Source organism: Sphaerodactylus townsendi, linkage group LG12 (assembly GCF_021028975.2).
Source record: "Sphaerodactylus townsendi isolate TG3544 linkage group LG12, MPM_Stown_v2.3, whole genome shotgun sequence".
Lineage (NCBI taxonomy): Eukaryota > Metazoa > Chordata > Lepidosauria > Squamata > Sphaerodactylidae > Sphaerodactylus > Sphaerodactylus townsendi.
The window spans coordinates 8,074,535-8,086,589 of record NC_059436.1 but is presented as its reverse complement, the minus strand read 5'-3'; the positions used below and the strand labels follow the sequence as shown (position 1 = coordinate 8,086,589).

Here is a 12,055-nt window from a genome sequence, read left to right as displayed (position 1 = left end):
TTTGGCTGGTTTGTAGGTCATGCTTGGCTAACCATTAGGGTTGCCAACTCCAGGTAGGGAAATTCCTGGAGATTCAGGGATGGATCCTGGAAAAGTCAGCCAGCATGTGATGTCAGAGAATCCACCTCCTGAAATTGCCACCCCCCCTTCCTGGGGAATTGAACTATATAGTCAGGAGATCAGCCATATTTCTGTGTGCCACCTGAAGTTATCACATCAGTTTGTCTGTGTCTTCATTTTCTACACCTCCGAAAAACAGTAAAGACTCTTTGAGATGATTTATCTCAGCAAGATTTTATTCTGATAGATAAAATACATTGGGAGGGGAAGGTACCCAAACTCTTTGACAAAGGTTACAAGCAATCAGGAGGAAGCAACAGGCCATGTCACATAGAGCTCCTAAAAAATTTAGGCAGCTTAAATCTGCCCCAGTCTCAGGTTGAGACATCACCTAGGAGAATCTCGTTCCATGGATTCTCAAAGCCAGCAAAGGGGGAAGAAGAAAGACCTTCAGAAACCTGAGCTGGCTAGCACCTCTTAGTGACACCTGAAGCTAAGATTGGGTACATTAAAGGCAGGTGGCCTTATAGGCCAGGGAAGCTTTACAATTGGGCTTCTGTAGGGCAGGATCCATGAAATCTCAGGGATACCAGGACCTGAAATCTGGCCCAGTAAGAAATGCCTCACACCCACCGACAGATTTGGATCACACATGGTTTCCCCATGACCCACCCACTCACGGTCTTCACTTTGACCTGAGGGAGTTGTCCATCACAGCCAACAAAGCAAAAGAGAGAGAGAGAGAGAGAGCTATTTGGGGATGCGTGCCTCACCGGTGGTCCTTGACGGTCTTTATGGCCTCCACCAGGGTCATGTGGTGGCAAATCATGAGGTAGGCGAGGACCAGGGTGGCTGACCTGCTCACCCCGACGGCACAGTGAACAAGGATCTTTCCTGCATGAAGAAAGGGGGTCAGGGTTTGGCAAAAAAAAAATCAGTATCAAATGTCAATATTGTTAGAGGGACATCAGGAGGAGGGCTGCCTTACTGCAGAATTTAGGAGGCGTGCATGCCAAAGAGGTGTGAATTCAGGATTGCAACCCTTGGTGGGGTTTTCAAAGCAAGCGATTATGCCGAATTTTCCAAGCAAGTGATTATGTCAAGGTGGTTTGCCACTGCCTCTCTCTGCCTCCCTTCCTTGGAAGTCTCCATTCCAACTACCAACCCAACTTAGCTTCCAAGATCAGGCTATATAATATCATTGCACATTCCCGTGTGGTGGGATTCAAATAATTTAACAACTGGTTGTTTACGAGCACCATTTTAACAACCGGTTCTGCCAAAGTGGTGCGAACCGGCTGAATCCCACCACTGTGAGTGTGTGTGTAAGAAGCGTTCAAGCATGATCTCCAGACAAACTCCAGGGAGCATATGCTGTGGCATTTCTGCAGTTTTATACACTCCATCCTCCACTGCTGTTGCTTAAAGACAAAATAACAGATGTATCAAAGCCTTTAAGATGTTGTTGTGCACCTGATCCCGGATGCATGCATCCTCCTCTAAAGCCAACAACAACCCTATTTCAACCATTTAAAAATCCCAACAATTTTTCATCCCTTGGAAAAAGAACTAAGTATTTTGGCCACAAGGACATGCAGGAAGGCTTGTTTGGAGCTTAGCATACTTTGGATGAAGAGATGGTCAAGACGTGAATTAAATGATGAATGTGTGTTGATGCAATCCTATAAGCCCAGCCTGCATTTCCAGATGCAAATATTCAGTGAGGCAGCTGGAACCGTTGAAGCAATGGGGTAAGAAAAGACATCCTCTTAGGCCCCTTCCGCACATGCAGAATAATGCACTTTGCAGCTGGATTTTACTGTGTGGAACAGCAAAATTCACTTGCAAACACTTGTGAAAGTGAATTGAAAGTGCATTGTTCTGCATGTGCGGAAGGGACCTTACAGGATGTACTCAAGAGATGGGCTGTTAATGTGCCACTTTCACAATGGTTTGCAAGTGAATTTTGCTATTCCGCACAGTAAAATCCAGCTGCAAAGTGCATTGAAAGTGGATTATTCTGCACGTGCAGAATAACCCACTGCTTAGTCTGAACAGAAAGAATCCTCTGATGATGGGGAAAGCCGGTTTACCCTGCGCTCACTCACCTCCACTCTTGCTCAGAGCCTGGCGGATGAAATCAGCTGCAGATTGAAAGTAGGGGCTCATGTCAAAGGTGGGCGAGTCGTGTGCCTCGATGCCCAGATAGCAGATGCCCATGCCCTCATAGTAGTCAGGGCCTCCCCGCCACTTGCTGTGTGAAGCATTGAGGATATGGTTGATGCCTAGGCGTGTCAGCTCACGACGGTTGGCTGCTATATCTCTGCATGGGAAAGAGGTCGAAGCAAGTGACTTCATTAACTTAAGCTTCCTAATACCAACAGACTGAATTATCTAGTTTCTTTCCCATTGTGGGATTCAAAACGATGTTTGTAGGGTTCCAAGAGAGCCAGCGTGGTGTAGTGGTTAGGAGCACTGAACTCTTATCTGGTGAACTGGATTTGTTTCCCCGCTCCTCCAATGAAGCCTGCTGGGTGACCTTGGACTAGTCACAGTTCTCTCAGAACTCTCTCTCTGCCGCATCTACCTCACAAGATGTCTGTTGTGGGGAGAGGAAGGGAAGGAGTTTGTAAGCTACTTCAAGGCTCCTTACGGTTGAGAAAAGCAGAGTACAAATCCAAACTCAACTTCTCTTCTTCCCTCCAGGAAATGCCCAGACCCAGACTTTCATAACTTCAACCACAGGTGCTTTCAGACCATACTCTGGAGTCTGAGTCACAGCCTCTGCTTCAGCTCATTCCACATCTGCCTCCACCCTTGGCTAACTCAAACAACATGTTGCTGATGCTGGGGTGGATTCAACCATCCTTCCAGTAGCTTTCCTCCAGCCTAAGGAGGCTTCCTCCAACTTAAGTGGCTGTCCTCCAACAGAAGAAGAATGCACTGCTGAATTGCAGAGGACTCGTGGAGACCCCACCCACGGGGCTTTGCCGGCAAGAGACAAGCAGAGGTGGTATGCCTATACTTTTCTCCATGTAGTAACTCCTGTCTTCCTCAGTGGTCTTTCATCCAAGTACTGACTGTGGCCCATCTTGCTTAGCTTCCAAACTCTGATGAGCTCAACCTAAGCTGGACTATTCAGGGGGCTTCCTCCAACAGAAGAGCCACTTAAATTGGAGGAACACTTCAGACCCGAGCCAAAAGGAAAGGAGAGGTGTGAACAATGCATTAAATAAACAAACTTTGCTCAGTGAAGTGGCTCGATAGGAGTAGGATCCACCCCACTGTGATTGTTCCTTATGCGCTGCTGTTTAGCCATTAGCTTGGGTCAGCAGGTGCCATGCTGTCATATTTGTAATGGAACTTGACTTTTAATTACCCTTTGGATGATATACAGGCCAAGTCGAATGTGCGCTCTGACCACCTCCCTACTACCTAGTCTCTGGCTATTGTGGGTTTTCTAGGATGTGTGGCCATGGTCCTGGTACATGATACCGGTGCCTCTGAAGCAGTGGTGGGATTCAAATAATTTAACAACTGGTTGTTTACAAACACCATTTTAACAACCAGTTCTGCCAAAGTGGTGCGAACCTGCTGAATCCCACCACTGCTCTGAAGATGCCAGCCATAGATGGGGGCAAAACATTAGGAGCAAAAAATACCACACAGCCCAGAAAACCCACAACAGTGGGTTGATTCCAGCCATGAAAGCCTTCAACAATACTTTATTCTCTCCTTATGTCTTATCTGTGCTTGTCAGCCAAGTTCCCTCTGTTCTTACCCTCACCTTTGGTTCATCTCCCCAACTACTGTGATGGCATCGTTACCCTTCCACCCTATCAGCAGCCACTGTGTAAGGCCCAGATTCAACTGCCAAGCTGTTACGTACTGATCTCCCAGGTATAGTCCTGGCCAAACTTCATCGGCATGGTTGCAGGCGGTCTTTCCTGTGTACAGCAACCTCTCCAGCTCAAAGACGCTGAGGGTGGGGTGGCTGACTGTGTCGTCATGAGTCCTCCAGCTGGGAGTCCTGGATCCACTCCTGGAAAACCGGGACGCGAAGGCCATTGATGATGCCAAGCCCCCTGGCGCATCCCGGTGCTCTTGTTGGGGCTGGGCTGGGGCGGTGTTTCTGCTGCTACTTCGACCCACGGTCGGTTCTAACTGGAAGAAGCAGAGACCGGGTTAAGAGAAACCCATTTCCTTCGAGAACTGCTACCCTTATGTACCTTTTTGAAACGGAGCAAGACAGTAAATCAAAAATATTTTGATCCTGTAACAACAAAGTAATGGAAAAAGGAAACCAAAACCGCAGAACCTCCCTGTGGGTTCAGGGCACTTAAAGGACTGCTAGAACTTTAACCCTTCACTTGTATCGAGTGTTTATTGTACACAGTTATTTTTTTCCAGGAAGGACAATTAGATTCGTATTGCAAAGTGGGGCGATGGAACACACATTTCTTTTGCTGCGTGACTGCTGGAACACGCAGAGAATTGTTGCTTCCTGCTGTAATATTTATATGTACATGTCACCAAATAATGAGCATGTTACACTTTGCTGTGTAGCTGCAGACAGTTCTTCTATACAAAAGAGGCGCCCATGTGGGAAAATCTTCTTGCACAAAACAGCCCTTGGGGTTCATTCATTCCTTCCACCAGGATGGCAAAAGCTAGATATATCAGCCAATGACCCACTTTTCTGGATGAGCTGCTTTTTCCTGAAGTCAGTGTATTGTTGTCTTGAGTTTTGTGGCCTCTCCATTTTAACAAGGCACGCTGTGCATCACATCCTCACTGCCCATGAAACATAACATTTTTTTAAAACCATCATGTCACAGTTGACTTACGGTGATCCTGTGTGGTTTTTAAAGCAAGAGATGTTCCGAGGTGGTTTGCAATTGCCTGATTTTGCGTCAGAACCCTAGACTTACTTTCTGGTCTCCCATCCAAATATTAACCAGGGCCAACCCTGTTTAACTTCCAAGATCTGTCAAGAAGGGACTATCCTGGGATATTCAGGTTCAGAACTCTGAGCTGGCACCTTTATTGAAGTAGGCATTGTACTGAATACAAAAATGAAGACCCTTCTTTCCAAACAGTTCTCTAATTCTGTGATCCAGCTTTGATAGGTTGTTGTATGTGTTAGACTGTTTTTCTCGGGGCTAATTTTATAATCCAGCTTTACAGCCCTGTTGACCAAACATATTCTACTGTTCTTAATCCATTGCTTTAAACTGTGTAATGTAGCTTGAGTCTCAGTGAGAAAGGTGGTCCATAAGTAACTAAATAAAATTACCACAAACTAGAAAATAAGGAAAACACACAAAAAAACAGCATTGTTGAACGGGTCACTGACAAAGTTGCTTCATTTACAGCAATCCGGTACAATGGTCAAAGCGACAGATAGATTAGATGACCACTTGTGCCATGGAAACTTGCCGGGTGATCCTACACTGATCACAAACTCTCACCCTGATCCTGGCTAGTATTTGGATGGGAGACCTCCAAGGAATACCAGGGTCCTGATTTGTAGGCAGGCAATGGCAAACCATGTCCGAAAATCTCTTGCCTTGAAAACCTTACAAAGTCTCCAGCCCTGAAATATATGGCATCTCAGGAGGCAGAATACTTGTCCGGAGCCCTTCAGAACTCTTTGCTTTTTAGCCTATCTGTTTACTTATTCACGGTTTGCTTCACGTTGGACTGCGAGTAATCTTGGCTATGTTTCTGGTTGTCCTTTAAAAAACAAAACAAAAGAGCAAAACCACCTCGCTGCAAATTAGCTGTCAATAAACTCCTTTTGTGTGTATGTCATTTTCAGTCAATTAACATAAGCAAATGAGAAAAGGCCAATCTGTTTTGACCTACCGAGTCAGGGATAAAGGGAGCTCAGCTGCCGCCTTCCTTCATAAATGTTTGCCAGCGCAATCATGTCTGTTCAGGGACTGCCAAGGCTAGGATGGTAACAAAAATGACTGGCAGGAGCTGGGAACTTTGGGCACAGTGCCACAGACCAGGGGAGGAGGAAGAACATCCCATGATGCCTTTCTGGCCTTACATGTGGAGAAACAATCCCTTGTACTCTTGCTGTATGGGATGGGCTAGCTCTGCATTTTAAGTAAGGAGGCAAGAAGAAGGAAACAACCAGACATCTTCCTGACTTACCAGGCTGCTGAGATTGAGTGGTTTTACAGCCAAAGGGGCCACTTTGGAGCATAAACTCAACCAGAACTCACTAGAACATCACTCTGGAGTCTCTTTTCAATGTCTTGGAATGTACAAAGCCATCATAAAGAAGGGCGTGGCTTTCCCTCAGGATGCGTCACATTCCATTCTTTTCTCCAATAATTTTAGTCAGAACCAGTGCCTGGTGGTGTTCTTATCATTTTGAAGGAATAATAAAAGATGGTTTTCTTATTCTCGTGTATCTGTGTTGTTGGAGCCTAGTTCTGATTTGCATAACTATGGGGGTGAAAGAGTTAACCCCCCTCTCCCTGACATGACCCTGATTCAGATCTGAGTACCAACATGGCTGTAATTTAGTTACTGGGATAACCTGGTGGCCGATAGTGTCCAGTCTGATCTCTTTTGAACCTCAGTTCCTTTGCTGGTTGCTGAAGTAGCAATGTGCAGGTGCGGCTGTAACCTCAGCTTGTGGGTTCTGTGGGGCAGTACTTGGAAGGAGTTGCAAAGAACCAAATTTAAACAAAACAGTTTACTTCTCTTTACAAATAACATTAAACATCAACATTTAACATTACAATTCAAGGTCCTGTTCAGGTTGCATTTCAAGTCCTTCTAGTTACAGTCTACTGATACTGCCAAGTCCAATTCTTCTTTGCAAGTGGGTTGGCTCCTGAAGACTCCAAGGGCTTGATGAACAGGATGCAACATGATGAAGGTTTCCAGGAGAACTCTCACCCATTACAACCACAATGCTAAAGTCCCTTAACAAGGTGTTTAAAACCCCACTGGCTTAACCAAGGTCCGAGTCTGGTAGCCTTGTCTCCTCCAAACTAGCTCTGCAGCCTTTCTGCTGCTCTGAGTCTCCACCCCCTTACTGGTTCAACCCATTCTGGGCATGGGGGTTACACGGCCTCCAAGGGTCCCTTGAGCATTTCTATTTTTTTTCTTTTTCATTTATGCTGCTGCATACTGACTATTTTCTCCAGACGCCTGTCTCCTGGGAAGGTTGCAGCCGATCTGACAATATTGGGGGTTAATAGAGAGGCTGGACATCAACAGCAGAAAAAACAGAAGCTAACTTTGCTTCCCTCCTCAGCTGGATTCAGGGATGTCACTTGCCATTCGGAGGCAGCCGTCAAGTACCTCCGGCTATTTACAGTGCAGTTTCAAGCAAAATCACACCCTTCTAAATCCATTGACTTCAGTAGACTCAGAAGAGTGTAAATCTGTGTGGTGGTAAAGTAGAACCCCTGGCATTGATGAGTCCTTGCAGACTTTTGCTCTGTGCTGCAGCCCAAAGCATCTTCCTGAAGCCAAACACAAGTCAGCACTGAAAGGACTTCAAGGAACTCCAGCTGTGGTACTTGAAAGCACCCACTGGGAAACTCTTCCAGTTTTCTGCAATTTGTATAGCAGTCCAACCAGAAGTTTTCTCCCATTGAGCACACTTTTGCACTATCTGCCTTTAAAGCAGCCAGGGTGAGCCCGTATGCTTTGTAGATGCATAGGTGGAATCTCAGTTGACTTGCCTGAGTAAGAGAAGGCTGGGATATGGGATAGTATAGCATAGTCTGCCTTCATCAGAACTGAGAAACTAAGCTAGGTTGGTACTTGAATGGGAGACCACTGAGGAAAACTCTGCACAGAAAGTCAGTGGCAAACCATTTTTGCTTCTCATTTGTCTTGAAAGCCCCTTGCTGAGATCACTCTAAGTCAACTGTGACTTGATGACACTTTACTTACACACAAGCACGCAGGCACGCACACACGCACACACACACATGCCTTCCTGGATAAGCACTCTTCCAAGAATTATGAGGTAGGCAATTATGAGGTAGGTAATTATGAGCTTTGGCGAGATCGCTATCCACAGTGCATCTACCCCTCTACTCATCACTAACATCTCCAGATTGCATTTATTGCTCAAAATGAACTCTGCTAATAGTTTCCATCAATATAATGTGACAGAACTTCAGCAGAACAATTGAGAATCCAGAAAAATTGCAGACGAGCGGATGGAGTAGCGTTAAAGAGGGACAGAAGAGCATTTTGTCCCTTTCCTTCCTTTCCTACCAGTCACCTCCTGCTTTTCCACGAGCTTCAGCTTAAAACCCTAATCACAAGGGAAAGGACCAGTGGAAAAGCACTGCAAGTTAGGCCTACAAAACTCCTGGCAAGTTTATTTCAAATGACAGGGTGACAAAATTGTCCTGACATGTCTGGAACATCAACAACTCTTCATCAGGGAAAGACTCTAATGTGCTTGCTGGTAGACCCACAGCGCAGTGTGCTTGCAGACATTTGCACAAAGCTCTTCTGACAATGCAGAAGCCGGGCTGCAAACATTCCCGACATTTGAGTTGTTGGAATGTTCACAACTGTTCTGTGCCAACTCCCCAGCTCAGCCAATTGGAGTCTTCGCTGCCTCAAATGCAATACAATATAGATGAAAATTAGACTTATGGCTGTGGTCCTAAACATGCTCACTAGCAATTAAGCCCCATTGTGGCATTCATCTCTAAGTAAACACCTTTGACTTGGTCTGCCAGTTTAAATACCATATGTCGTCCAATGCAAACAAATCGTGCGGTAGTGTTCTTTGAGAATGCTGACCAAAAAAGTAAGATGCTAATGGCCTCTCCCAGTTCATGGATCTGGAGAGTTCAGGAGCACGTGTTTATGGAAGTTTTCAGTTCTTTCTTCCCAAAGACCAGGGATATCTAACCATATCTAGCACACTTACATAGTACTTCACCTGCATTATATTACTGTAACATTGTACACCAATGTTATTTTTCTCATCCTGCAGATTGGAGGGGGCTGACGCTCAGATCAAAAGTCTTGCCTGAGGTTGTCTAATTTGATTTCATGGCAGAGGCAAGATTTAAATTAAGAACTGCCAGATTAGTGGACCAGGTTCCTGGTCAACTCTGGGCTCAGCCCAGTGGTGGGATCCAAAAATTTTAATAACAGGTTCCGATGGTGGTGGGATTCAAACAGTGGCGCCGCCGCACACACGCACGCACCTCCAGTCCCTATTGGGCAGGGAGGTTGCTTTAGTAACCCCTTCTCGGCACTCAGAAAAAAATTAGTAACCACTTCTAGAGAAGTGGTGAGAACGGGTTGGATCCCACCTCTGGCTCAGCCCCTTCCTTCCTTCCTTCCTTCCTTCCTTCCTTCCTTCCTTCCTTCCTTCCTTCCTTCCTTCCTTCCTTCCTTCCTTCCTTCCTTCCTTCCTTCCTTCCTTCCTTCCTTCCTTCCTTCCTTCCTTCACATTAGCAGGAATGCCAATGGATTGTTCTTTTAGCATAATGAGAGTTAAGCATTGGAGGATTCTGTTCTAGGAGGGTTCATGAATGCAATTCGCCTGCTGGTCAGGATATCTGCAAGAGCTCTTTTAATCCTGCATGGTCTTGCACACAGTGAATTCCTTCTTTCATGTCCTAGCAGAGAACCAAATAGATAGCTTCCCATTTGCTCTTTTTCCTGCTTACTCCTCCCCACCCCCAATTGCCAAGCGAAAAAAGGAAGGCGCGTCTCAACCCGTACATCTTTCTAGTTGCTATTAATCTTTTGCATAGCATTTCTCATGCACAACACATTTTACAGACCTCACAGCAGCCCACATGGAGTTACCATTCTTCCCATTTTACAGCTAGGGAAAGCAAGACTGGACTCCAAACAGTGGTGTCTTATTCAAGCTGTCCAGCGAGCCTGGAAACGCGGTGGGGTTCAATCACCTTTCTTTATAGACCTCAGTCCAAACATCTATTGGTTTCATCCTGCTGGCTCTTGGCCCAACAGATATTGCAACAACAAGGAGCCCTCTGACATGTTGCAGAGGGAAAGACAGCCCATTCAGTCCTGTGTGGCTACAATGGGTGGGAATTAGAAACCTTCCTTCTCAATCAGGGGCATTTCCTTCAAATGGAGCAGGCAGAAACCCCACCCAGAAGCACTCCCTTATCCCACTCCTTTCACAACACTGCTGGGATAAAGTTAACAAACAGTCCATGCTGCTGTCGCCTTCCAGGTCCCAAAATATCAGACCTCCCTCCCGCAAGCATTGATTCTGCCAGAGTTTTACTACAGACACCTGACAAACAGAAAACACCATCTAGGGCTGGCAGGTACTTCTCCTGGCTGCTTCAGAGGTAAGACAGGCATAGCTCTGCCCAACTCTCAGCCCACACATTGTGTGGATAGACACAGAGAGGCAGGAAGCAAAAGAGCCTAGCCCGATTACTGTACCTTTGTCAAAGCTGTGATTTCTCAGCTGAAAGGAAGGGAGACTGGTAGTAAGATCTAGGCGGCCATCTCTCCCTCTCCCTCTTTCTCTCTGTCTCCCAGCTGCTGTTGCTGCTGACGCTGTTGCTGCTGAAGGAGGGGGGAAAAACACGGGCTGTTCTCTCAACATCTATTTTAAGCCTTGGCATGTCCAGGGGCAGATCTGTTTCTACCAGACTATGAACAGGCAAGAGTAAAGGATCAAGAAAAAGACAGGCAGTCAGGTATGTGTAAATGCACAGCACATGAATGTGCCATGCACAACAGAGACGTGCTAGCGTGCACGCTGTTGCGGCTTGGTTTACAAGGGTAACTACCCAATTCCTCCCGTATGTGCATTTGTTCCAATAAGTACAGTTCATTCTCTAAACCAGGAATGGCTAATTTGTAGTCCTCAGGCCAAATGTGGCCTGAAAATGATTTTTTAGTTAGCCCTCAGCTGTTGCATTCATCCAAAGAGGTTTTTTTACTCAGTTTTTTTTAAATGAGATGAGGTAAGACAGTGGCTTTTAAATACCACTCTCTTGTGAGTGTGTGAGAAAGAGCTTTCACATTTCTGCTTGATTATCTAGGTAACAATGCCTCAGTATTTCTTTTGGAGAAACAAAGGGACACCATGTGTACTTCATACAGCCCCTCCCCATCACTGTCTTACGGCATGGCGGAAAAGTCAGAGTACTCAAATCCTTCTGTTGAAGGAACTTTCTAGAAGCATATTGTTGTGTGCCACCCACTTGTCAAGCTGCGGGAAGTTACTGGGGCTGATGCTTACCTGGATTGATTCCCTTTGATGGAGAAAGAGCACAGGCGACCTATGGAATTTTTCTATTGTTAGTTTTATTTTCAAATATAGATTGTAATAATTCCTGGTCCCAAAATGCTGTAGAAATTTGAAACAAAGGTGACGCCTGGTCTGGGGTCAGCTAGGCCATAACCAGCCAGAGCCAGCAAGCAACAAGTGAAAAATGAAACCGAAGCAAAAGCTTTCACCTCAAGGGATCATATTTAAATAAGTATATAGTACAATAAAGGAACATTACCAAATTCACAGTTCCCCACAATATAATAAAGGTAAGCACTCCCATAGGACAGCAGTTTTGCTTCTCTACATCAAATCCTGAGAGACAGAGAGATCCTTCAATTCCAAGGTCATTCAATCAACTACCAGTGTCTGTCTCTTCTGTATCTCTTTGCATCATCAAAATACTGTTTTCTTTTTCACACAGATATGCTAGGCCCTTCTCTTCATCTGGGGTCATGGTACTCATCTCTCCCAAGCCCTGAGGTGTACCTCACCAAAGCAATTTCCTGATACTCAAGATCCATTCAGGAGACATCATTCACAAGCACTACCATTTCTTTTGGCACACAGGATAAACTGAGGCCCCTTCCGCACACGCAGAATAATGCGCGTTCAAACCACTTTCACAACTGTTTGCAAGTGGATTTTGCTGTTCCGCACAGCTTCAAAGACCATTGAAAGCAGTTTGAAAGTGCATTATTCTGCATGTGCGGAAAGAGC

At 45.6% G+C, this 12,055-nt stretch overlaps 1 protein-coding gene across 2 annotated transcripts; it reads right to left on the bottom strand.

Annotated features, from left to right (window-relative positions):
* Positions 1-278: 278 nt before the first annotated feature.
* On the bottom strand, positions 279-10,682 carry DUSP26 (dual specificity phosphatase 26). 2 transcript variants are annotated; one of them, XM_048511959.1, is made up of 4 exons: positions 10,498-10,682; positions 3,950-4,220; positions 2,169-2,383; positions 279-954 (listed from the first exon to the last, which is right to left on the bottom strand). In XM_048511959.1, the coding sequence occupies exons 1-4, from the start codon at positions 10,661-10,663 to the stop codon at positions 830-832; spliced, it is 777 nt and encodes a 258-aa protein (XP_048367916.1). In that variant the 5' UTR covers positions 10,664-10,682; the 3' UTR covers positions 279-829. The 2 variants fall into 2 exon arrangements, with proteins under 2 accessions (XP_048367916.1, XP_048367917.1); XM_048511960.1 differs by having other exon boundaries at positions 3,950-4,224; positions 10,498-10,624.
* Between the last annotated feature and the right edge of the window lie 1,373 nt (positions 10,683-12,055).

What these genes read in the sequence shown, in the direction of transcription:
- DUSP26 (XM_048511959.1), bottom strand. Translation starts at nt 10,663, where the DNA reads ATGTTGAGAGAACAGCCCGTGTTTTTCCCCCCTCCTTCAGCAGCAACA. An exon ending in AAATCACAGCTTTGACAAAG is followed by an intron (nt 4,221 to 10,497) that starts GTACAGTAATCG and finishes TCTTCCAGTTAG; the next exon opens with AACCGACCGTGGGTCGAAGT. An exon ending in GGACTATACCTGGGAGATCA is followed by an intron (nt 2,384 to 3,949) that starts GTACGTAACAGC and finishes TTTCCCATGCAG; the next exon opens with AGATATAGCAGCCAACCGTC.